This window comes from Balaenoptera musculus, chromosome 16 (assembly GCF_009873245.2).
Source record: "Balaenoptera musculus isolate JJ_BM4_2016_0621 chromosome 16, mBalMus1.pri.v3, whole genome shotgun sequence".
In the NCBI taxonomy this organism is placed as follows: domain Eukaryota; kingdom Metazoa; phylum Chordata; class Mammalia; order Artiodactyla; family Balaenopteridae; genus Balaenoptera; species Balaenoptera musculus.
The window spans coordinates 57,689,456-57,714,262 of NC_045800.1; the positions used below are offsets into that span (position 1 = coordinate 57,689,456).

The 24,807-nt window shown below is 48.3% G+C and overlaps 1 protein-coding gene across 8 annotated transcripts in view; it reads left to right on the top strand.

The window, feature by feature from the left end:
• KCNMA1 (potassium calcium-activated channel subfamily M alpha 1) overlaps window positions 1–24,807 on the top strand; it is a 745,231-nt gene that overhangs the window by 217,976 nt on the left and 502,448 nt on the right. For all 8 annotated transcript variants that reach the window (XR_005016904.1, XM_036829453.1, XM_036829454.1 and 5 more), the window contains exon 2: window positions 5,204–5,365. Coding sequence is in view for 7 of the 8 variants with exons in the window: in XM_036829453.1 (XP_036685348.1) it covers window positions 5,204–5,365 (162 nt within the window). In the remaining variant the exon portion in view is untranslated. The remainder of the gene's footprint in view (window positions 1–5,203; window positions 5,366–24,807) is intronic.

Here is a 24,807-nt window from a genome sequence, read left to right on the forward strand (position 1 = left end):
GCTCTTCGTACCACACCACAGATTTGAGGCTCCCAGTATACTGGGTCCAGTGAAGGAAGGGTGAGAGACAGAGAGACAGCCTGGATCTGAGGACCCGAAGCGGTGGGGTCCTGGGGTTAGCACAGGCCTCCTCTCCCACGCTGAGCCAGGGCAGCTCCCACTGCTGGGGAAAGCTGGGACGTTTGAAGATGAGACGTGTTGCCCTGTGGGGCTCCCCCCCCCCCCCACCCCATACCAGGCCAGGTGGAGGCTTCCGCTGGCCCTGGGAACGCTCGGGCTCCAGATTGCAGGCTGGCGAGGCAGGGATCTGCTTGGGAGTGATGGGTTCCCTTGGGCTAGATTTGGTGGAATCATCCTCTTGGGGAGGCAAAAAGAGGGAAGAGAATAGAGCCAGCTGGGGGTTTGTGTCTTGGCTTGGTGGTTCCCAGGTAGGCAGGGTGGCACTGGGCGTGTGACTCTCCTCCAGGCCCTCCATAGTCGGGGTTGGCATCTGAGGCATGGCTGAGGTTCCATCTCAGGCTTTGGTCTTTGACCTGGTGCTTCGGGAGAAATGCCCAAACATCCAACAGGGATGTGCTCCGGACAGTGAGCACCTGGCAGGTGACTATGGCAGGTCCAGTCAGACCTTTGGCCGCAGGGGATGTAGGAGGGGCGAGGCCCTCCGTGGCTATGTCAGAAGTCACTGAGGGGATGGGGAGGAGGCAAGAAGGGGTGAGGACACGTGCCCAAGCCCGGCCCGTGAGAGGCTGCCCGTGTGGGCCTGCGATGGCGGGGGGCTGCCGGCCACCCTGCTCCCCAGTGTCCACGCAGCCTCCTGTACTTGCACCCTCACCCAACAGCCCTCCCCATCCTGCAGTCCAGGCACTGAGATTAGAGACCGTCAAGTGTTGTCCTCAGGAGGCAGCTATGGCTTCTTTTGCGCAAGACTCTGGTGGGAGAGAGGGCAAGACGGAGCCTCAGGAGGCTGGCTGCGACTGGACCTCCGCTTTCCAGGACGTCCCCAGGCCCCGCCCAGTCTCATCTTTTCCCTGCTCCTCCCTCCTCCTTATTCCTCTCTTCCCTCAAAGGCGTCCTTTTCTCCGTTTCAGAAAATCTCTGATGGTCTGTCTGAGGCTAGGGTAGCTGGAGCCTGTAACTGGTGGGGTTCTCTCTTACACACACACACACTCTCTCTCTTTCTCTCTGTCTCTCTTTTTTCCTGGAGGATGAGCAGGAATCAGGGCCAGTTCACTCCTGACACCAGGGGGAGCCTGTCTGGCCCGACTCAGGAGTCCTCCCGGCAGAGTGGCGGGGTCCTTCTCTACAGTGGGAAGTGGAAGGCATGGGGGTGGAGGGACGCCCACTTTGCGGGGCACAGGAGAGACAGCAGTGTACTGGGACCCAGGGGGCAGCCTCCCTCTGGTCCGCAGTCGCCTCATCACAATGGGAGGTTGATCTGACGGAGCTTAGAGTCAGAGGGATCTAAGAGGTCACTTGGTCCAGGGATGACTCTGTAGGCATCCCTGCCCCCACTGTCCTGGGGGAGTGCCGCACAGCTCCTGCTGGAACCTGTCCAGAAGCTGGGCATTCACCTCCTGGTGGCCTGTTACCTAGCTGAAGCCTCATAACTGTTAGAATCGCCGCTCATTCATCCTCTGTTCTGTAATTATTTATTACGGTGTCCCTCCCAGAGCCCCCAGTCGATGGCGCGGTTTTAACTGAATATCCTTGGAGCCAACCCGTCCCACAGCAGCTGTAACTACCACGCCCCAAGCCCTGTGCTAAGCACTAGTGCATTGCTTATCTCACATAAGCTTCACCACCACCTTCCTGGGGTCTGCATGCCTGTCCCCGATCTTACATGGAAGAGGCTGAGCTTGTGAGCTAACATGTCCCAGGTAGCCAGCTTGTAAGTAGCAGAACAGACCTAAGCCCAGATGGGCTTGCTGCTTCCAGCCCGAGTTCTCAGGCTCTGTGTGCCTTCCCCTGAGAAATACCTGCTCTCAGTTGGCCTGTCTGTAAAATGGGGATGATTCCACCCGCCTGTCGTATTTATTACAAGGTCTAAGCAAGATAATGCAGAGAAGGCACTTAATTTTTAGTTGCTGGCCCCCAGTTCTGGCTTGGAAAATGGTGGTCAGTCGCTATTGTAATGGGCTCTGTTCCTTACCACTCCTCCCCGCAAACCCACCCCGTGTGTCCCCAGCAAGACCACCTAACCTCTCTGGGCCTCCGCCCCCTTTCTCCGGAGCAGGAGTTACACCTGCTCCCGATGGGGGATGCTTGGCCAGAGTGAGGTCAGTGGTGCAGAGGGGCTTTCCCTCCAGACTGAGGAGCGCTGACGGTGGCCTGGCATCAGGCTGTGTGATGTGCTCGCCTCCCTGCTCCCCCAGCTCCCCACCCCCAGTCCTGCCTCCACAAGTAATTAATTACGCTCACAACATCTTGTGTAAGCAAATAATAATGAGAGCATTATCTCCCTTTCGTCTGTGTTTTTCCTTGCCTATCATAAAGTAATTAAAATAATGAATGACTTGTAAAACAGTAGGTAAGAGGGCTGGCAAGAGAGCGTTATCTGCCATATACCTCTTGTGCTCTGAATTACTGATGCACTGAAACCACTGTGACTGGAGAGGACTCCCTGACTCCCGGCCCTTTGCATGCCGATTGCCTCCTCCAGGGTCCGCCAGGTGGCTGGGGAGCCTGCACCCCCAGGACTGAGGAGCAGAGAGCTAGCTGGTCCTTCAGGCCCCCAGGCTGTGGCCCTGGACCAGCTCAGAAATGTCTCTGGGAGGCACTGCTCAAAAGGAGACATAAGAGCCTCTGATTTGAGGGCCCTCCCTTTGCCCTGATCTCTTCCCTGTCTGGGCGAAGGGAGAGGCCAGGATTGAGCTGAGGATTACGATTCATGTTCCATTTCACATCAGGGCAGTGATGATCAAGTCAGGTCAGAATGATTACAAGCAGTGGTGCTCGAACTGGGATTCCCAGAGCAGCAGCTGCAGCATTACCTGGGAACTTGATGGAAACAGGGGTTTGGAAGTGGGGCCCAGCACTCTGTGTTTTCACGAGTCGTCCAGGTGGTTCTGACGCTGCTGAAGTTTGAGAACCACCGCTAGAGTGTCTGCGCTTCCAGGAGAGGAGGGAGGTGGTGAGACTAATTCATGAAACGTGTACTGTGTGCCGTTGGACACTATCTAACCCGGCCAACACCTATGGGGCAGGCGATATTGTCCCCATCTTACAAGGAAGGGGCAGGAGACCTGCATCTACACCTTCAGTTACTAAAGGGTGCCACGCAGCAGGGTCTCTGTCTCTTTCAGGACACCCACCCGTGCAGTCTCCACGTGGCTGAGACTTGGGGCCCTAACAGGTCATTGGGACTGGCCTTAGGTGGCTTGGGCAGCTGGCTCCACAGATGTCGGCAGACGGCCCCCAAATACGCCCACCCTGTGCCCCTGCCCCAGGCCTCCTTTTGGACTCTTCCAGCGCTGGGGGGCCCAGTGCACTTGGAAATGAAACATGAGCGCCGGGTGTTACTGACGCTCCATCTGTTTGCCCAGCGTCCCTGAGTCGGGGTGGCTGGCGGGGGGAGAACCAGTCATCAGGAGCAGCTTCCTGCCTGCCTACAAGTCCCCAGGTGGATGACTCACTCAGTGCCTCCCAGCTCTCCTTTCCTCATTCTGGCCCACCCCCACTCACTGCAGATAAAGATTTTCACCTCTGCCTCTGGATTTTCCTCCTCACTCCAATTCACAATGATCCCCAGGGTCAGTTTGTTTTGTTAATTAATTCTAGCGTTTTAAATGATGAACGTAATTTTGCTGGCATCTTTTTAAACATCTGTGTCTGCAAAAATAATCTCAGTGGTTATTTGAGTAGGGGGCCCAGTTACATTTAAATTTTAGACAATGAATGTGTTTTTAGTATGAGTATGTCCCATGCAATATTTGGGACATACTTATACTGAAAAATTATTTGTTGTTTATTTGAAATTCAAATTTTGCTGGGTTTCCTGTATTTTATTTGGCAACCCCTAAGCCCAGGCGCTATAGTCAGTGAGGGGCTGACATTCATAACCCTTTTTATTCCTTCTTTCATATTTATTGAGCCAGCCATATACTAGGCTCTCTTTTAGGCACTCAGGATTCAGCAGTTGGGGGAGGCAGACTGTAAATGAAATAAGAGAATTATGGAGTGTGTTAGAACTTTTAAGTGCTTTGGAGAAAAACAAAGCAGAAAGGCAGTGTTGTCAGAAGACAGTTGGAATTTTAAAAGGGTAGCCAGAGAAGAAGTATTGAAAAAGTGATATTTGAGCAAAGATTTGAGAGAGGTGAGGGAGTAAGCCATGACCCTCCGTGGGAGAAGAGTATTCTAGGCAGAGGGCACAGTGTATGCAGAAGTGTACAGTTTAGGACCCCATGTGGGGCTCAGTTATCTGATGAAGTCAGCCTTGATCCTCAAGCACATTTTTAGCTACAAAGGGGAATTTATTTCCTCCTGTAACTAAAAAGGTCTTGTGTGGATTTCAGGCACAGCTGGATCCAGGTGTTCAAAATGATGACATCAGTATTCTGCCACTTCTCCTAGTTTCCTCTGTGGTGGCTTCATTCTCAGGGAAGGATTACCTTTCTTATTCTTTCCAGCAAAAGTCCCAGGCTTGAGTCATACTGGGTTGGCATGGGATCACATAACCATCCTTGGCCCAATTGCTGTTGCCAGAGGGATGGACTGGTCTGATTGACGAGTCTCCATTCCTGGAGACAGTGTGGACCTTCAGTCCCTTTTGAACCACACAGACTGAGATGAGGAGATGGGGATTTTTTTTTAGGAAAGTAGGGTGCATCTGTGAGAAGAGTATGAAGGCTGGGCAGGTGAAGATTACAGAATGCTGACCTCACTTCCTGTCTAGCCACTCCGTGACCCTAGACAGGATGGTTTCCCTCCTGAGTTTTATGACTTTTTTCTTTAAAAGAAGAAGAGAATAATTTTATTCTTCTTTCTTTCACAAAGATATTTTAAGAGGAAACAAAGGAAAGATCCTTTTTAAAAAGATTAAAAAAAACAATCAAAGTCATAATCCATCCCTTCTTCCCAACCCCTGTACTTTCAAGCCAGTGCCCACCTCAGCGGGGGCCCGTCTAGCTTTGATTCTTTTGGGTAGGTTGTGTTTTTTAAATCCACTTGGTGGCTACGTCTCATCCCTTGTTCTCTCTGTTGCCAGGAGGCCCAGAAGATTAACAATGGCTCAAGCCAGGCGGACGGCACTCTCAAGCCAGTGGACGAAAAAGAGGAGGCAGTGGCAGCCGAGGTCGGCTGGATGACCTCCGTGAAAGACTGGGCGGGGGTGATGATATCTGCCCAGACGCTGACCGGCAGAGTCCTGGTGAGTCCCCAGCTCCCTCCTCACACGAGGAAGTCTGCTATCTGGTCCGTGATCTCTCTGTTTGTGGGGATGTGATGTTTCGCTAGGTCTTCTCCAGGCCATTGGCTATTGGGAGGTGGGGGTGAAGGGCGAGTGCTTACATGTGGTCATGGAGGAGAGGCTGGGGTCTTTGTGCTCAGCTGAGCCAGTGATTTGTGGGGCATTTGCAGAATGGGCCAGTGTTTGGGGCAGAGAGGGTCTGTTGGAGAGGATGTAGAGCATTTCCTCTGCTAGCAGAATAGGTGTGCACGTGCACACACACAGTGCGCACACGGACACACACATGCACACAGCTTGACAGTCTTGGAGAGGAGAAAGGGTCAAAGAAACGTGTGCTCAGAATTCTGCAGAGGCTTCATAAATGCCGGAATCCAGTGAGCGCATGTGCGTGTGTGTGTGTGTGTGTGTTTGGTGGCCTTCTGGGAATGTTACTGTTGTCCTCTGGCCGCCATAGTTTTCTAGTCTCCTGCCCTGTGTCATCAGGATCCTGCTCCTGGTAGAAATCCTCAGTCATGCTGGTGGTGAAACTCGTTGGCAGCCCACCTGAGACTGCTGGCCCCGTGCTTGGAGCATTGCTCGTGTGACCTTACTTCTAAGGAGGCTGTCTCCTAGCCCCACCTGCAGCCCAGGCTCATCCTGCCCCTCCTCTGTGCATTTCCCGCATTCTCTCTGATCTGCTTGTGTGGAGCTTGGCTTCACTGATGGGCCTCCTGAGCTCCTGCTTCTTGGCAAGGATTGTGGGTGGGACAAGCCTGTAGTGACCAACCATCCCTGTTTACCTGGGGGACCTGGGGCATGGTTCTTTTGGTGCAAAGACTGGGAAAGTTGTGGGCGAACAGGCGTAAGTCGGTCACCCGGGTCAGGCCAGGCTCCTGCCGTAGGTGGGCTCCGTCCCTGGGTAGCCCTGTCCACCAGCTTTCTTGAGTCTGATCAGAGTCAAGAGTTTCCCTAAGAAGGATGTCACATTCCAAATAACTTGTCGTGATTCTGGAAGCTGTTTTGTATGGGCTGCCCTTCCTGGACCTGATGCTGGGGCACAGTCACGAGTCATTTGGCTCAGAGGTAGAATGAATGGGGGTGTCCAGATGGTTGGGGGAATCAGAGATCAGGCAGGGAAGCTGGAAGATAGATGCCATCACTCTTGATGTTTCATGGCAAAAACTCAGTGGAAGGTGACCCTAGATGTTGGGAGATGGTGAAATTTCACCCATCAGAATCCTTCTTGGGGGGAACTCTGTACATTATGTTTGGGATAAATATCTCACAAACCGCTTGAGGGAAGGAGTAAGTCACTGAATGTCATGCTTGAGTCACAAAGGTGGTGGCCAAAGAGCCTTCAAGGAGAACAGGGCTCTGTTAATTGAGGGACCACTGGGAGCTGAGCCTTCTGAAGAATCTGGTTTTGAAGCCCTGGCTGATGTTAACTGGTGGCAAAATAGAAAGCGGAGCAACTTAAAGCTGGGATTTTGGAAAGGAGGAGAGAGAAAGTGTTGAGGCCAGTTGCTGTGTGGAGGAAGACGGAGGCGGCAGTCTGGGTCGGTGGGACCCACGAGAGACTGGGCAGCCCTGAGTGTCTTCATGAGGAATTGAAGGTGGCTAGTCGTGGGCTGTGCTGTGTGACCACCACCCTCATCTCCCCTCCAGAGCCTTCTGTAAAGTCCCTGTTGCTTTTTCACACTTGTGTGTGAGCGGATTCTTTGTGGAAAACTTAAGGAGGTTGAATTCTGGGTCTGGGCATTCACATGGGATGAAATAGAGGCAGTGTGTTCTATATGTACGGTGGTGATGGATGGGAAACAGCAGACAGTTCGGTTGTACACATTTGATGCCTGGTGCTTCCCTGTGACCACCGAGGACCATTCTGATTACCTTCATCAACATCATCTAAGAGATACATCTAAGAGATACTGAACACCAACTCTGGGCCAGGTGTCTTTTCACCCCTGTGGAAAACAAGGAATGATCCTGATTCCATTGCACCATGGATGGAAGCTATTGAAGGAATGTCTGGAGGAGAAATGCTCTGAGTACACACATTGCGTATGAGTGTGTGGTGGGGAGGCTGAGTGTGGGGAAGAAGGGGGTCAAGAAAGCCTTCACAGGGCTTCATGGGGGGAAAGCCTTTGAGCTGAAACTTCCATTTCAAGATGAACCGAGCACATTTGATGATAGAGATGATATCAAAAATAAAAACATAGCCGAGCTTGAAAACAAGGGACTGCTTAGTGGGCCAGAAGGTGAGAAGAACACCTAATAAAACAGAAGGCATTTGAGTTGAGCTTGGCAATGTGGGTTAGGATCCTGAAAGTCAAAGGAGAGGAAGTGATTCCACAGTGAGGGGGCAGCAGGAAAAGAGCAAGTGCATGGTGTGCTGTGGGAATGAGGCCTGGGCTGCCAACACAGAGGCACCTGAGGGGCAGTGAGACTGGGAAAGTGGGCTGGAGACAGCTAGTCAGGTCTTGAAATGCCGAGCTAAAGACTTTGGACTGAGTTTTGCAGGAGAAGGAGATTTTGAGGGAGGGGCATCGTGATTGGTGATTGTGCCGAGAGAAGCACAAATGGGCAAGTAGAGACTAAATTGGTGAGGCAGGAGCTCAGGGAGGCTAGGGCGGTTGGGACGGTGAGCTCCTGGGTCAGGACACAACAGGAGAGGATTGCTGCAGTGGACCCCGTGAGGCAAGGCCTGAACTAGCAGCATGCGGTGGAGGCAGGTAGGTGATGTGTGTGATATTTGGAAGTAGAAGCCACAGGCCATGTGCACCCAGCAGCCACCTGGATACTACTGCTGACAACGACATTATTAAGAGCATCTTGGGAGCCAGGCACTGCGCTAAGCCCTGTACATTATAATCAGGTTGAAGGGCAAGGACCATGTTGTATTCATTGCATATCTCCCATTTTGCTGTTGTGTTGTTAGGGGTTCATGACAAGGAAGCCACAAAGCCAGTCTTATCAATGAATTCATGTCCATTTGACAGTTGAGAAAACCGAGGCCTAGGAAGGGCAGTGAAGTGACAGAACCAGGCTAGTACCTGCAGGCCTCCGGACTCCCCGTCCAGTGCTCTTCCCGTGTCATTACTTCCCGTTTGAAGATGATACCTTCTTTTTGAAGCCACGGTCAGTTCTTGCTTTGGCTATGACATTTTGACATTACTGTCTCTGAGCCAATTAGGTCCTGAGGCTGCTTGACCTGATTGTTTTAACATTTGTGTGGACAAGCATGGTGCACCCAGGCCTCCTTGCCTGGGACTGCCCATGAGGCTAGCTGCTCTCCGAAGGTCTCCTTGGAGAAAATGCTGCCTGGGCTGCTCTGGTGCACTCAGGATGGAGCAGTCCCACTGCCCAGAGAGCAGGCAGCTCAGAGTTCAGGCGGTACCTTCAGAACAGGCCTCTCCTTTAGAGAAGGCAGGTCCTTGCTCTGAGCAAGGAACAGATTTCACATTGCAGGCTCCATGCTCAAGGGAAAGTAGCTCTGCCTGTTCAGAACTCAAAGCTGTGTTTGTCCTGAACTGCCCCAGTGTTTATCCTTGCAACAATGGGACTCAAGCAAGACTAGACACCAGCTGTGCAGTTTCCCTTTTCAGTGTTTAATGTGTTTTCCTTGGCGCACAGCTCAGGAGCTTGGGCCCTCCACATCTGGGCCCCTTTCTCACCTGTCTCATTGTCACAGGTGAGTTTCAAAACCAGGGCATGGTGGGTAAGGCCCAGCTGGGGAAGGATTCTCCAAGACAACCTCAGCGTATCAGTAGATGCACTGGTTGCCCAGGATCTCTCAGATGAGCGCATCATTCATTCAGGAAGCACTTATTTCTCACCTGCACCAGGCACTATTCCAGGCACTGGGCATGGGGCAGTGAGCACCAGAGATCCAGGGTGTGAATTATTTACGTTGATAAACTAGATAAAAAGTTGTAGAGCTCAGTGTAAACAGTGGCAAATGCGAGTCACCATTTGCAGGCGCTTCTAATAGTTAACTCTTGGAGCTTCATCATCAAAGTGAGAAACATTCCTTGACCAGTTCTCAGAACAGCCTGTCTTTGTCTTGTCTCTCTCCTCGGCACTCAGGCTTAGCTTTACAAAAACAGCAAGACTGCATAGGGCCTTCTCTTGGAGCGATGGCTGAGGGATTCTGTTTCCAAGTGCACCCCCAAACTGTCAAGGATTACTGCTTCCCTTATCGTTTTGTAAAAGTAAAAATATTTATTATTTTCTGATTATAAAGTTGGTGTGTGCTTAATTCAGAATTCGGGAATATACCAAATGATGATCATTTCCACCTTGGGATTTGGAGTCGGTCCACAATGAGGGACATTTCAGCGTTGCAGTAAATGCCATTGAGATGCCTCGCAGCTGTTTGGGTGTTGCTGGGGACTTAGTTCCCTACGTCTCACGTTATCTGCTTGTGCACAGACGTGGGTACGTTCTTCGTGCCAGGATTGCTGTGGTCCTCCTGGTGAACCTCCAGTGAACAATCTAAATTGGGAAAGGGATCCTGGCCCTTTTTCTGTAGTGGCTGCTGGGAGCCAAGTTTGTGGCCCATTGAAAATACACAGCATCTCAGGGTTTGCCGTCTATGTATTCGCAGCCTCCCGGCTTCGTCTTCAAGTGTATTCTCTCATTTCCCTTTTGCCTCCTATTTGAACTTTACACGTGTGTGGTTACATGCTCCATAGAGTTTTGTGAGCTGAATGAAATCTTTCTAAGAGTAAGGCAGTACAGGCAGGCCTCGGAGATATTGCAGGCTCGGTTCCAGACCACTGCAATAAAGCGAGTATCGCCATAGAGCAAGTCATACGAATTTCTTGGTTTCCTGGTGCATATAAAAATTATGTTTACACTGTACTGCAGTCTGTTAGCTGTGTAGTAGCGTTATGTTTTAAAAAAAACACTGTACATACCTTAATTAAAAAATACTTTAATACTAAAAAATGCTAATCATCATCTGAGCCTTGAGCGAGTCATTTACTAACATCAAAACATCATTGATCACAGGTCATCATAAGAAATGATGGAAAAGTTTGAAATATTGTGAGAATTACCAAAATGTGACCCAAAGGCATGAAGTGAGCAAATGCTGTTGGAAAAATGGCCCCTATAGACTTGCTTGAGGCGGGGTTGCCACAAACCTTCAATTTATAAAAACAAACAAACAAAAACAAAAAACACAGTATCTGTGAAGTGCAGTAAAGTGACTTATGCCTGGATATATAAATAAAAAGGGTAAGAAGCACAGAGTGGGCTTTTGTATTGTTTGGTTGTACTTTACAGAATCATAGGCCAAAATTAATATTAGAGATTGTCTAGTTCAGGGTTAAGTTTTTCTGTAATGGGCCAGATAGTAAGTATTTTAGGCTTTGCAGGCCATAGAGACTCTGTCACAACTATTTCACTCTGCCATTGTAGTTTGAAAGCAGCGCAGACAATACATGGGTGTGACTGTGTTTCAGTAAAACTTTATTTATAAAAACAAGTGGTGGGCCAGATTTGTTTCATGGGCCATAGTTTACTGATTCTTGGTCTAGTTCAACTCCTTATTTTATAAACTAAGAAATTGTGAGGCAGAAATTGAAAGAAAATTTTTAGGAAGTGATTTCCTAAGACAATATAGTACAAGAGTGATACTACCAGTGAACCCATTTATAATGGGGAAATTTATGGACAGATACATACAGATAAATATAGGCACACACACACTCATACCATCTCCATTAGCACCTTGTTTCTGAATATTCACATTAATTTCCACATTAATCTCAGAGTGACTGTCTCCTTAAAAAAACTATTGTGGACAAGCATGACCTCACCTCCAGGTGTAAGCAAAGTCTATAAATGGCTGGGCTGTGTAGCTGCTCAGCCCCTGTACAGATTCAGTCTTTTGTGCTCACTTCAAAGATTGGTCTTGCTAATATAGCTGTCAGCTCCTTGAGCAAAGATAGAGCGTTTAGAATGACTCTTTTTTGCTTATTTTCCTCATATTCCCATGCTACTACATTTAAATATTGCTCCAGGAAACATACACATCTAATCCATGAGCTGAAAATATATGCTACTTGCTTTACTGTCTGGGGGATGATTTGATGAAATGAGGAAGAAAAATGCCAGTCTTTCCCTTTATCTTCCTAAATATACTGCATGTGTGGCATTTTATATTAACATAGTATGCATAGCCTGGACCATTCTATCCTTATCTCCTAGGGCCCCCCAAAAAAATAAGTAACAAGTACGCCTTTCAAAGAGAAATAATCCTATTCGTCTAATAGAGTTAAACAGATATGTTCACTGCTGTGCTGTTTGCACCTGAAATTGGACAAGTTGAACAAAATGGAGGGCACATGGGCACAGCTTAATCACACAGGTGACATCATTGACTTCGTTTCTCTCTTTAGGTGCCTCATGGTGCTGGTGACAGTTCTCATTAGCATCCTCTACCTTTTGTTTTCAGTGGTGCCTGGTTGCAAATTCGCACACACCTCACATTTCCGGCTCACTCTCTCTCCCTCACCTCTGCTCCCTTCCCTTTCCCACTCCCTTTTTTTTTTTTTTTTTTTTTACATTTTAGGCAAATCTACATAAAATGTCTATATCCCCTGCAGATGATGCCCCACGTAGCAGAAAGATCATAGGTTGCATGGGCCTGTATTTTTACTAAGAATGCCCCCATAGTGAACAGGTAGATCCTGCTTTATGTGCAGTTGGGAATAAATTGAGATCTTGTCTGAGTTTATTTTAACTCTCCTAAGTGAGGCTTCTTTTAAAGGAACAGAGTGGTAATCCACCCCCTCCCAGGACTTAATAATGGCTCTTTATTTTATCCTGTGCATAAATAGAGTTTATATTTGGGATATGAATCAGTAAATCAAAGAAGGTATCCTTTATTTATATTATTAAACATGAAAGTTTGTCTTTGATGAAAGGCGCACTAGATTGCACTAGATTTGTTACCTGGGACCCAGTGGGACCCAGCATCATGGGGTGAGAAAACGAGTCAGAGAAGTCACTTGAATTCAGCCGGGACCCATGGTAGGTAGTGAGCTGCCTGTCACTGGAGATGGTCAAAGAGAGGCAGGATCTCGTTTGGTGGCGCCGTTGCCGACGATTGGTCAGACTTCATCCTCATGGCTTTAGTTAGGTTATACAGAAAACTAAGATGTCAGAGATGCTCCAGAATAAAAATGCTTACCTGGAAGTTGAACAGACTTCGTTTCTCATCCCCTTTTTGAGATTGTCCAATGTGTATCAGCGTGTGAGGCTCGAAGAAGTCCTGCAGTAAGAAAGCAGAAAGACTTCGGCCCAGCATTTCCCACTCCCGTTTTACCACGGAACCCTTTCCCCATGAAACATCTGTGGGCATCACAAAGGACACGCTTTGGGAAACATTTAACCAGCCCAGGGATTGTCAAACTGTAACCCATGGGCCAAATCTGGTTCACTGCCTGTATTGTACAGCTCACAAGCTCAGGATGGTTTTTACATTTTTAAATGGTTTTTAAAAGAAATCTAAAGAAGTATGTTCTCTGACATGTGAAAATTATGTGAAATCAAATTTCAGTGTTCATAAACAAAGTTTTATTGGGCCACAGCCATGCTTTCATTTACATATCGTCCATGGCTGCTTTCGCAATGCACTCTACAGCAGCAGAATTGAGTAGTATCCACAGAGTCCAAAATATGCCACCCAAAAATAGTCACTGTTTGGTCCTGAAACAGAATGCACTTGGCAACTCCCAAACCAGATCATCAAGTTCCCCTTCCGGTCTGTGACTGGCCACTGTAAGTGGCCAACAGGACTTGTTCCCATGATTCAAGGCAGTGGATAAAATGTACCATCTAACCCCTTCTTACGGAGACCCTCTACATTTACTTCCACAAGCTCAACTAAATGATACGGTAGAGATGGGGACACAGAGGCCAGAGCCAGGTGGCCCCCCAAATTCCACAGCTGGCTCAGCATAGGAATTTCCCCTTCCCGAGGTCAGTGGACTGTGTCTGGGAATTCTGTAGCAGGGTCACTTTCTGTCTCCCCCTCCACCTGCCTGCACCCCCTGCAGTCAGTGTCCCCCAGGCCCCGCCCGGTAGCCCAGCCTCTAGTCCCTGCCATGGAAGACACCCCTGATCCAGACCTGCAGGCCAGGTGCCTCAGCCGTGCCAGCTGCCAGGCTGTGCTTCCGGTCTGCAGGCCCGATGCTCTATGTGCCAGCCTCTCCAGCATCTTCTGTCAAGAGCAGCCGTTAATTTTACTAGCTGGTGGGTTGGCTCCTCTAGCCTCCCGCCGTGAGAGTGAAGGAGAGTTTCAGAAGTCAATCCTCGCAGAGTTCTGGAGAGAGGAAGAACCTCCTGGCGCAGGAGCAGCTTGCTTCGTCCCGGCTGTTCATCCCTGGCTCCCACGGCCTCTGGTGGCAAGTATTGGGTTGGCCAGAAAGTTCGTTCGGGCTTTTCCGTAACACCTTACGGAAAAACCCAAACGAACTTTTTGGTCAACCACATACTTAACGCTGCTGCTGCTTCTCTCCTCTAGGGATTTTGCTGGGAGTGGGTGTCTGTTTTGTTCTTCTGTCTCATCCATTTGTCTGCTTATCTATCTATGGCCACTCATCCATCCATCCATCCATCCATCCAATCCACATAACTTCACTGGTGTTCCCTGGCACACAGAACTGAATGCAGCACCCAGTCAGTGGATGCCCGGTAAATAAGGCAGGACACTCAGGGCTTTCCCTTGTCTCTGTTCACTCTGTTTCAGCTTCTCTGTCTGGGCTGGGAGATAAGAGTCCTGCCCATGGCTGATCCAGCATCATCTGAATTGGGGCTTTTACTCTCTTTTGCTCTCTATCTGGCCTGGTGTCTCATTTGATTGGAACCAACAGGAAGGATAGATGGAGCACTTAGCATCCCCAAGTTGCCAGCTCCTGCTTTTCCTCTCTCCCTGGGACGTGCATCCTTGGGAAGGGATGCCTTGGCCCGTGGAGGGCTGCTACGTGTGGTACTGCAGGGCAGTTAGGAACCCAGCTTCTACAGTCATTCTGCTGAATCTCAGCTCTGTAGGGCTTTTCCTCTGGGCTAGTTGCTTCATTTTGGTGCCTTAGTTTCCTCATCTGTTCAATGAGCATAATAATAGTCCCTGCCTCTTAATGTTGTTAGGAGGATTTGATTCATCAACATATGTAAAATGTTCAGAATAGTGCCTATTACGTGGTTAGTGCTTAATAAACATTTGCTATTGTTATTTTTGTTATTATTGAGTGAGCCTAGTCACCATGTCATGGAGGAAACGTGCTGGTTTGGAGACACACAGGGGTAGGGAGTGGAGGATAAACCCTTTCCTGTGACAGGGATGGAGCAGCCCTTAGACCTCACCAAACCTCAGATGTCATCTCAGAGTGCTGAGCTACCTCTGGGCATGACCATCTGAAAGGGGTCTGAGTATCCTAGGCAGGCCTGAGTATCCCAGGATCCAGGTTTGGGTCCAGCCAGCTGATGATGTTTGGTCCATGCACACAATTCAGGCTCTGTTGTTTCTGAAGCTGACTTATACCAGCCTGACTCCTCATTGTCCAGTCAGCCAGGAAATTCTCACTTCATATAGCTGTCCTGAGCTGGCGGGGCCGGAGGGCTGGCTGGGCTTTCCCTGGGAGCTGTACATTGTAGGCATGTGTGTCACAGGAAACACCCTGGCAGTATGACAGATGAATCTTGTGGAAAGAGGGTCAAGTGTACTCACTGTGGTTCATGTATCCAGTCATCCCTGGATGTGGGGCGAGACTGACAAACACAGGGCTGGTTTCAGAGGGCACGTCAGCACCCTCTGATGTGGGGAGATGTCTTTAATGCCCATTTTGGCAGGCAGCAACCACAAATCCATTGGAAGGATGCAAGGAAGTGTGTTAAGTCACCAGAAGATAAGGACACGGGTTCTACTGTACATGCCAGGCATCTTCTCTGAGCCATTCATCCGTTTCTTCAGACATTCCTGGAGCACCTGCGAGGTGTCAGACGCTATTGAAGTCACTGGACACATATTGGTTCTTCTAGCGAAATCTGTAAAGTGAAATCATCCCACGTGTTGGAAGTGAAAATGTTATGTTGCATTTTGCTACAGTGCTTCTGGGTGGCAAGGTTTTTGAAGTAGTTTGGTGATAAATCAGAGTCTGTGACCTCTCCATCCATCCTTGGACAGGCCTGGGGGCCCAGGTCTTCTAATCCTGATCATATATCCTGTGTCTTCCTGCTACTGGACACAAGGGACCTGAGTTTAACATTATATGACTAATGTTAAGCTAACTCCCTTCCTTCCTCCCTCCCCCTCCCCCACTCCCTCCCTCCCCCCTCCCCCACTCCCTCCCTCCCCCCTCCCCCACTCCCTCCCTCCCCCTTCCCTCCCCGTCTCCCAGCCAGTAAAAGCTGGCGCCCCCTGGAGGCTTTGTAGGAAACGGAACACCTGTATTTGGAGCCCACCATCTTGGGCTGGGACACTTTTCTCACCTAGCTTTTCCCCTGGGGCCTTCGGGGAACGCTGATGGTTTAGCAGCCCCTACTTGGCAGGAAAATATCCTTGTGGACTGAGACTTTCCTTGGAGCCTCCGCTTCAGCTGTGAAGAAGTTTGTTTAACAGGGAGACTCAAAAATAGAGATGATGATGACGATGACAGAGTTACCAGCCATTGTCATTGCCGGGAAGCACGTGCTTGGAAAGTCACACTTGGGACCACAGGCGAGCTGATGCTTCCAAGTTTATTTACTAGGCCATGTTTAGGAGGAGGCAGACTGACTCATGCCTCCAGGCCCCAAACACCCCAAATTCGTACACTAAAAGCCTCATTTTTAGGGTCTGGGTACAGAATGAGGCTTCTTCCAAAAAAACAACTACTTGAGAAGAATGACAACAACAGAAATCCACCATTTGCCCTAAAAATTTTATTGCAGAAAATGTTCCCGTGTGTTTGAGTAATGAGGGAACTAGGACAGGACATTTGCTTCTCTGTCTTTCTTTAGGAAATTAGGGCACTTGAAAACTCAAATGCACCCAGGCCTCTTAAGTACCAGGGCTATCTTTCTGCTCATCTAATTAATTGTAGTTCATAAAATTGGCCCCGTGCTGACATGGAAGGCACACAAAGCTGAGGAGCCAGGGGCCTGAGTGGAAGCTTGGTTCCTGCTTCACAAGTCTCTGGGGGCACAGATCTTTCCTGAGGACATCCGGGTCACCTGTAAACTGTACGTGCCTCCTTCCGGGGCAAGCAGACCTCTGGGCCTTCCTTCCTTGTTTGTTGCAGGTGGGTTAATTGGGACAGTAAATGCACTGGGCATACTGGTTTCTTGTACCTGTAGAGAAGCCAGGATCCAGAGAATTAATTTGAAGGGTTGAGAAACCATCACCTTCCCAGACTGCTTTAGTGAAGAGGCTGAATTTTGATCTTTTCCCCATTTTTCTCTTTTCAGCACTTTTTTTTCCCTTTATTTCTTGGTGGCTGTTGAGGAAGCAGCTGTCCTAAGGGAAACAGGGAACCGCTCATTGAAAAGGAGAGAGGAAGACAAGGCCCTGTTCCCACATCAGCCTCCCTCAAATTTTGGCTTTGCTTACACTAAAAATAGTTTGAAACGGAGGCCAAATGACAAGAAAGGGACATTTCACAGGGCAGAGGCTGCCGGCTCCCTGGCGGCCACATGAGGCTGCTGGGTGTGTTAGCCTCTGGGCCCCAAGTTGCACAGGAAGGTGAGGGGTGTGGAATCCCATTGGGAGGGGCCAGACCATTCTTCTTCTGTGCATGCGAGATCTATCTGGAGTTAACTCTACTAGCCGGGCACTCACAGAACCTTCTGCCTGGGCTTATGCCCCGGGGGTGACACATAACTTCCTGTGAAGGGGAGCGGCTGATTTCAGGGGCTGCTTAATCCCACAGACCCCTGCCTGGGCTCCCAGGGAAGCTGCCATGAGGCGGGCGGTTTGGTTTCTTGGCCACCTTCGACCTCTGCAGGAAGAGAGCTTAGATCATCAGAAAGAAGGAAAAGAGTTTACTCACCTAGCTTCACGCAGTGTGTCAGTCTGGGCCTTGGGGATTGGTGATGGTGTTCGAGATCAATTTGGGATATGAGAGCAGAGGTGACCATCGCTTCCTTTCATCTGAGGAACTGTGACCAGCAGAAAACTGTGTTCTTTTTTTTTTTTATAATTTTTTTAAAATTAATTTGTTTAATTTTAATTTTTTGGCTGCGTTGGGTCTTCATTGCTGTGCGCGGGCTTTCTCTAGTTGTGGTGAGCGGGGGCTACTCTTCATTGCGGTGCTCAGGCTTCTCATTGCGGTGGCTTCTTCTGTTGCGGAGCACGGGCCCTAGGCGCACAGGCTTCAGTAGTTGAGGCTCGCAGGCTCAGTAGTTGTGGCTCGTGGGCTCTAGAGCGCAGGCTCAGTAGTTGTGGTGCACGGGCTTAGTTGCTCCACAGCATGTGGGATCTTCCCGGATCAGGGATTGAACCCATGCCCCCTGCATTGGCAAGCGGATTCTTAACCACAGCGCCACCAGGGAAGTCCCAGAAAACTGTGTTCTTAATCCGGGCTCTGTCATGACATTTCTGGTGACCTTGGACAAGTCCGTTCCCTCTTAAGGTTTTGATGTGTCTGTGGATAAAATGAGGGAGTAGCAATAGTCTGTTCCCTTGAGTCCAAAATGTTTCTATGTTTTCTCATTCCCTCTACTGTCCTTCAGTCAGCAAAGGCAGCGAGGGTCTATCTCAGACCTGTGGTGCACTTGGCAATGTGCTAGGCACTGGGAGAGCTGCAAAAGGAGAAAGAATAGTCCCTTCTCAGCTGCCAGAGCAACTGGAGAGATGCAGGAAATAGTCAAGGACCGATCCTGCCTGGCCCTCCCCTGGCTTTGTGTTTCATTTAAAATAAAAACATAAACTCTCCCTGTGTCATTAGGCCTCTGCCTGTCATTTGTCTCCTGTGATTCTTTTCCTCCTGGACTCCTTTCCAGGTGCATCTCCATATGCAGAGAAGGGAAGTATCTGGCAGCAGGAGTAGGGCCTGTGACCATGGAGTTGGGCAGGAGGAAGGATGCCTTGGGAGGAGGGGTCACATCCTAAAGGGCCAGTTCCTCCCTGGAGAAGTTGGCTTCTTTTAAATCATTTCAGTCTTGGATGGCCCTCCTTGAGCCATCTTCAGATAGTCAGAAACCTCTGAGGGGATCACGTTTTGACTTGGTAACTGCACTGGCACCAGAATCGACTTGAAGAGCCTTCTTTCCGATCGAGCAGCCTCTGCTTGGGGCGACCCTGGTTGAGATATGGCCTCTGTCCTTTGCTCTTTGCATCCCTTTGGTGGAAGTGCTGTTGGAGAAAGTCTCGGAGTTCCGGCAAAGTCTGTTCCTCTTCTGGGCAGAAGCAGCTCCATCTCTTTGTACCTGTAAACATTTCGTAAGAGGCACGTTTATTTAAAACAGGGGCTGGCAGAGGCCCCCAGGAGGGGTTGAGGAGCAAGGAAACGTTACCATGGTAAGAGTCATTTTTTATTTGGGGAGCAAGGTAACTAATGTACCCAGGGGGCTGGCGGGAGCTTCCAGGCTAACCCCCAAATGTACAGCAAAGGTGTGAATACTGTGGGTATGAGTGGGTTTGATGTTGCAGAGTTTCCCCCAAATGAAGCTTTATTTCAGGTGGACTTCTTAGATGAACTTGAAAAACAACCACAACAAACCCTCAATTTGCTGCCTATTTCAAGTGTTTCCAATTTGATGAACATGATTTAAGCAAAGACTGTCCATATCCTTGGGAGTTAGGACTGAGCCCTTCCTTGAATGCTAAATGACTAAACGTCATTGTTCGTCTTCTCTGTGCCTGATTTGCAAACACGTAGATTTTTCTGGTGGTTTTTCCTAGAAAGTTTCAGTGCTGAAGCAGATTTTCATAGCTCCCTGGACCAGAGGGAGTTACTGTGCTGGGGGCTCAGGGTTCTCTCCGACACACCAACGTCGTAGAGGCAATTCAGCAAACCACCCTTCCAGCCTCGAAAGATCCAATTCTTCTTCCCTGGGTTACGATGGAGAGACCCAGATACAGAGAACAGAAATAAATAAGTAACCTGATTCTCTTTCATTTAACTCTCTTTTAGACACAACCTCTGGTGTTAATTATTTTTGCTGTAGATTTTGTCAGCCCTTGAATCCCAGTCCTTTTGCCAGAGGTGGTATATTTTAGAGATGAAAAATGACATGAAAAACAATCTGCTTTCCTGAAAAATAATTTTGTGTACATGAAACAGACACATTAAGCCATTTACAAGTGAGATGTTTGTTCTCGGGGATTTGGAGGAAATCTGAATTTCTAACTCTGGGCTCTTTAATAATTTTCAAAAGAACTGAGGGTAATAATTAAATGTCTTTGAACTTCCCCAGGCTGTCTTTTCTTCCGTGATCTGGAAGCATTTGAAAAGGAATAGAATTCTCTACCTTGATGAAATCCTTAAGAGGATAGAGGGGACATTGGCCCCAGGAGGAGCTTTTTAGCAGAATGAGGGAACCTAAGGTAAAGAGGTCCAAGAAGAATGCACAAGGTCACTTTCGGAGCTTCAGACATGGGTTTAACGGAAGGGCCTTCCAGCCAGTTTTTTTCTTCATAGCCTTGGTTGCTAGGGCTTGGAAAAAAGACCAAGGAGAAAAGGAAAGAGACAGACCTTAGTTAAGGGTATCTGTTATGAGAATACATGTGACATGCAGCATTTTATAGCTGTGGTGTTCAAGGATTAGAAGAGATCTAGTCTAGGGATGGTGAATAGGTTTCATCTCCGGGGCCCATTGTGATTAATCAGTAGTGGTTACTGAGGATGCTTTGCTGAAGATTCAAGGCTCAGCAACAGAGTAATTGGGGCTCCTGCTATACAGAATGCTGTGATTGATTAGTGATGTCTGCCATGAGCAATGGCTTGGAGGGTGGCAGTACCCGTGTTATTTCTGCCTTATTCTGCCTTAGTTATCTCTGTTCTCGATCATTTTCCCTAAAGTTTACTTTATGAGTGATTTAAGTGAGGCTTGTCCATGGTCAGTCAGTCCCAAGCAGCAAATGGTCAAGAACCCATGTTTCCTGACTCTGTCTAGTATTTGCTACCCTAGCTCCATAGATTAGATCTCAGAGGAGCAGAAAGTTGTCAGCTTCCTGGATGAGACTTCCTTTTCTTTTTCTTCTTATTGCAGCCTGACTTCAGATTTTTCCATCTGGAGACTTTCTTTAGTGTTTGGAGAAGTGAGAGGGGGTAGATTTCAGATCCACAGTGATCCTACAGACAAACAGAAATGCAGGCACGATTTTCCCATTTATTAGGTCTACTCTCAAAACTCTTTTAGCACAGAGCACAGGTTGCTCACAGTCCTCCCTCTGCAAAGCTTTCCCCTCGGCCCACTCCCAGGGTTCCATTCTCCCCATCTCTGAAGATGCCTTTCTCCACCTCCCACTCCCCCTGCACCGTAAAAAGCTTTTGGTGGGGGTTGTTCTGTCATCATTTCCTCTCTTGCTTCAGAAGCCTCACCTTCTTTTTCTTCCTGTTTTCTCCCTTTATGTTTTATCTCTTCAGGTATTCGTGCTCACATCTTAATGGCTATGCTTGCAAAGATAAATACATTTTGCCTCTGACCAAAAGCAATTTCTGCCCTGACTTGAATTGGAAAGTCTGTAAGCATTGCTGGGTGGGAACAGTGGTAGAGTTCTCAGCTTCGTCCTGGGGGCCATAAAAGTTGGCTAAGCTTTTATTGCCTCCATCAAGATGAAAATGGGATTCCAAGCCTTCAGATATGGTAGATAAACAATAAGGAAGACTCCAGCTTTTGTCAGAGCAAAGTTCTCTGTACCAGTTTTATGAGTCTACCAATTATGTCATTCTCTGGCATTTATTTCATTCTGATGTAAAAGAGAACCTTCTCTATGAATTCATGCAACACTGTGGCTGGATAGAGGATTTCAGACAATCGGTAGATCTTGGAAGAAGGCTGACAAATCATGTTCTTGAGCCATAACTCACCCCCACGCTCCTCACCCATTCCTCAATTCTTGCTCCTTCCCTTCTGGTGTGATGGGAATTGGAATAGAAAGCTCCATGAGCTGTAAGGCCCAGGCTGGGTTTAGATTCTTTGGTGGTGATTGGTAGGGCACTATAACAGACAGGACTGCAGTTTGAGGTACCAGGCTGTCTTTCACCTTTGAGGTGGCTGGGATTCTTTGTCACGATTAAATTTGCCATCTTGGCTTCAGTAACCAGCTGCATACAAATGGGAAGAGCTCAGCCTACATTTCCAGGCACTGCTTAGCAGAGCCCCATGTTTCACCTTCACAAGTTGCCCCTGTGCCACTCTGGATGGCTGGGGAAATGTCCAGTGAGTGCTCCCTAGGACTTGTTTCTAATTTGAATGATTTGGTGGGAAACTGATATAGACATCTTACATCATAGCAGTAGCCACGTCCTGTGGATTTGCCCTCCATGCTTCTGCCTCCGTGGTCCTGATTTAGACCCTGTGACCTCTTCCTTGACCCATTATAACAGCTGCTGTGTCAGACTCCCCATTTGCTCCATTTCCTCCCTTTAGTCCACCTTGCATGCCATTGTCAGATGAACTTTCCCTGAAGCCAGCTTTGCCTAGGTTCCCCCATGGCTCAGAGACTTTCAGTGGCATCTCATGGCCTGAAGCCTAAACTCCTTATGCAGATGGTCAGAGCTGACCACCATCTGGCCCCCACTCTCTTTCCATCCAGCCTTCCCTCTCTTCTCCAATGTTCTTGTGTGTTCAAATCCTACTCCTCTTTAAGATGCAGTGCGGGGTCTTCCCCTCCTCTGTAACTCACCACTCTTGTACACTCTTCACATACACTTGTGCAGGTGACCTGTGTGCCCTATTAAAGGCATCACCCAAGTGGTTAAGAACACTGGCTGTAGAGCCAAGCTGGTTGAGTTTGACTTTTAGTCTGCCGTGTACTAATGTAACCTTGGGCCAGTGGCAGTCCTACAGACCGCGCCTATTTTGTAGGATTATTATGAGGATTCAGTGAGCTAACATTTATAAGGTGGTTAGAACAGTAGCTGGCAAACACTAAATATTATATAAATTGTTTGTTAAACAAATACAGTAAACGGTAAATACCTTGAGAATAGGAAGCATGTATTTTAATATTATAATCCCCTTGGTCTTGCAGTGGGCTAAAATAATCCTGAACCAGATTGCTGTGAGAATGAAATTAAAAGAGAGGGAAAGCACTTTGTCACTTCGTCGTTCAACTGATATTATTGAGTATCTGGAGGTACCAGGCACTCTGCTAGGTAGTTGTTAATGATCAAAATGGAATGAGATATGGTTTGAATATTCAAAGAGCTCACAGTCTAGGGAAAAAGAGTTGTAAGTCAGTATCTAAAGACGTTGATTATGACCATATGGAAGACAAGTGACAAACATTATTCTGTTGTCATTCCCATGTTACAGATGAGAAAACCAAGGCACAAAGAGTTTTTAAAAATTAATTCTTAATTGAAGTATAGTTGATTTACAAGGATTTTAAAAAATAACTTAGGAAAGACCATACATCCAGTAAGCATCAGAACTGGAATTTAAACCTGGGTTCCTGTGACCTGATGGCCTAGTCTCTTGCCACTGTACCGTCGTGCTTCTCATTCATGAATGAGTGAAGGAATGAATGAATGTGTGAAAGAATACATTGGACCATCCCAAAGACACATGGCTCTGGGAAGAGATCATTCCAGGGATTCGCCTTATAGGATGAGTTCTCAGTCAGGTTGGAAAGATGGTAAACCCCTGAAGCCATGACCATTTGTCTAGTCAAGCACTTCCTATGGTGGACAGTTGGAGTGGTTTATTGCTTCCGTTTTGGGGGCCACCTCACCCCTATTGTCTTACCTCGATGCCCTCCAGGCATGTATCTATGAGGCAAGGATGGTTTTAGTTTCTGCTCCTTTGGGTAATACCCAGGACAAAAGGTGGATATGACGATGGATGGAGAGAACAGATATGTAACCATTCCCTCTTTAATCTTTCATCATAATGGGACCATTTGGAAGGTTTCCATAGGTACAGGGACAATGCCTCTCCACTGGGCTTCATCTGCCACCGAATAATCAAGACGTCAGGGTAGAGTCTGGAGTGAGGCTGGCCGGTTTCCATGGCAACCACTGCTTGCCTCAATCCTGCTCACACACTTCCCGATTTCCACGCAGGCGTGTGTTTGTTTATTATTGGCTTAACCCGGGAGTGCTCAAGTGGCTATGTAGGTGCCGTCTCCACCCTCACTGCTGAGGTCACCCTCTCAGTTTGGAGATGGACCCACAGGTAGACTGGCCAGAGGCACAAGATTTGCCCCACCAGGAAACGCTCTCCTTTAGGGCCTAGATCTTGTGCTGACGTCATCATGATGATGGCGATCGGGGGTGGGGAAACTTAGAGATACCCATCAAGAACCATTCGAGTCAGATGCCATGCAGAGTCTTGCAGTGAATCACAGACTGCCCTGGAGAGCTGATGGCGATGTGTGTACCTTTCATAAATGGGTGGCTTGTTGTTCTTCCCTGGGGATGCCCATGGGCTGGCTGAGCATGCATGGGCTGGAGAAGCTCTGGACATGACTGTCCAGCATGGGAGCCACTAACCCCAGGTGGGTATTGATCCCTTGAAATATGGCCAGTCCAAATTGAGATATGCTGTTAAGTGTAAAATTTAGTACAAAAATTTAGTATGAAGACTGCAAAATATTACTGATACTAATAATTTTTATATTGATTATATCTTTTTTTGAAAAACTTATTTATTTATTTATTTATTTTGGCTGTGTTGGGTCTTCGTTTCTGTGCGAGGGCTTTTCTCTAGTTGCGGCAAGCGGGGGCCACCCTTCATCGCGGTGCGCGGGCCTCTCACTGTCGCGGCCTCTCTTGTTGCGGAGCACAGGCTCCACTCCAGACGCGCAGGCTCAGTAGTTGTGGCTCACGGGCCCAGTTGCTCCGCGGCATGTGGGATCTTCCCAGACCAGGGCTCGAACCCGTGTCCCCTGCATTGGCAGGCAGATTCTCAACCACTGCGCCACCACGGAAGCCCCTGAAATACTTTAAAAAAATCTACACACACACATTCCTTCTTTTTCTCCATCTGAGATGAACTGTAACCCCAGCTTATAACAGATGCTAATATTTATTAAAGATTTACTAAATGCCACATAAGATGCCAGGTGTTTTCCCTGTGTTACCTCTTTAATCCTCAGATGTCTACCATGAAGTGAGTGCCATGTTCATCCCCATTCTATGGACCCTATAGGTGAGGGCACTGTGGCATGGGGGAGCTGTTACTTGCCTTAGTAAGTGGCAGCCCTGATAAAAATGCTCACCCACGTAGACCTGAAATGTTTACATGAGAAACGGTTTCGCATGGCG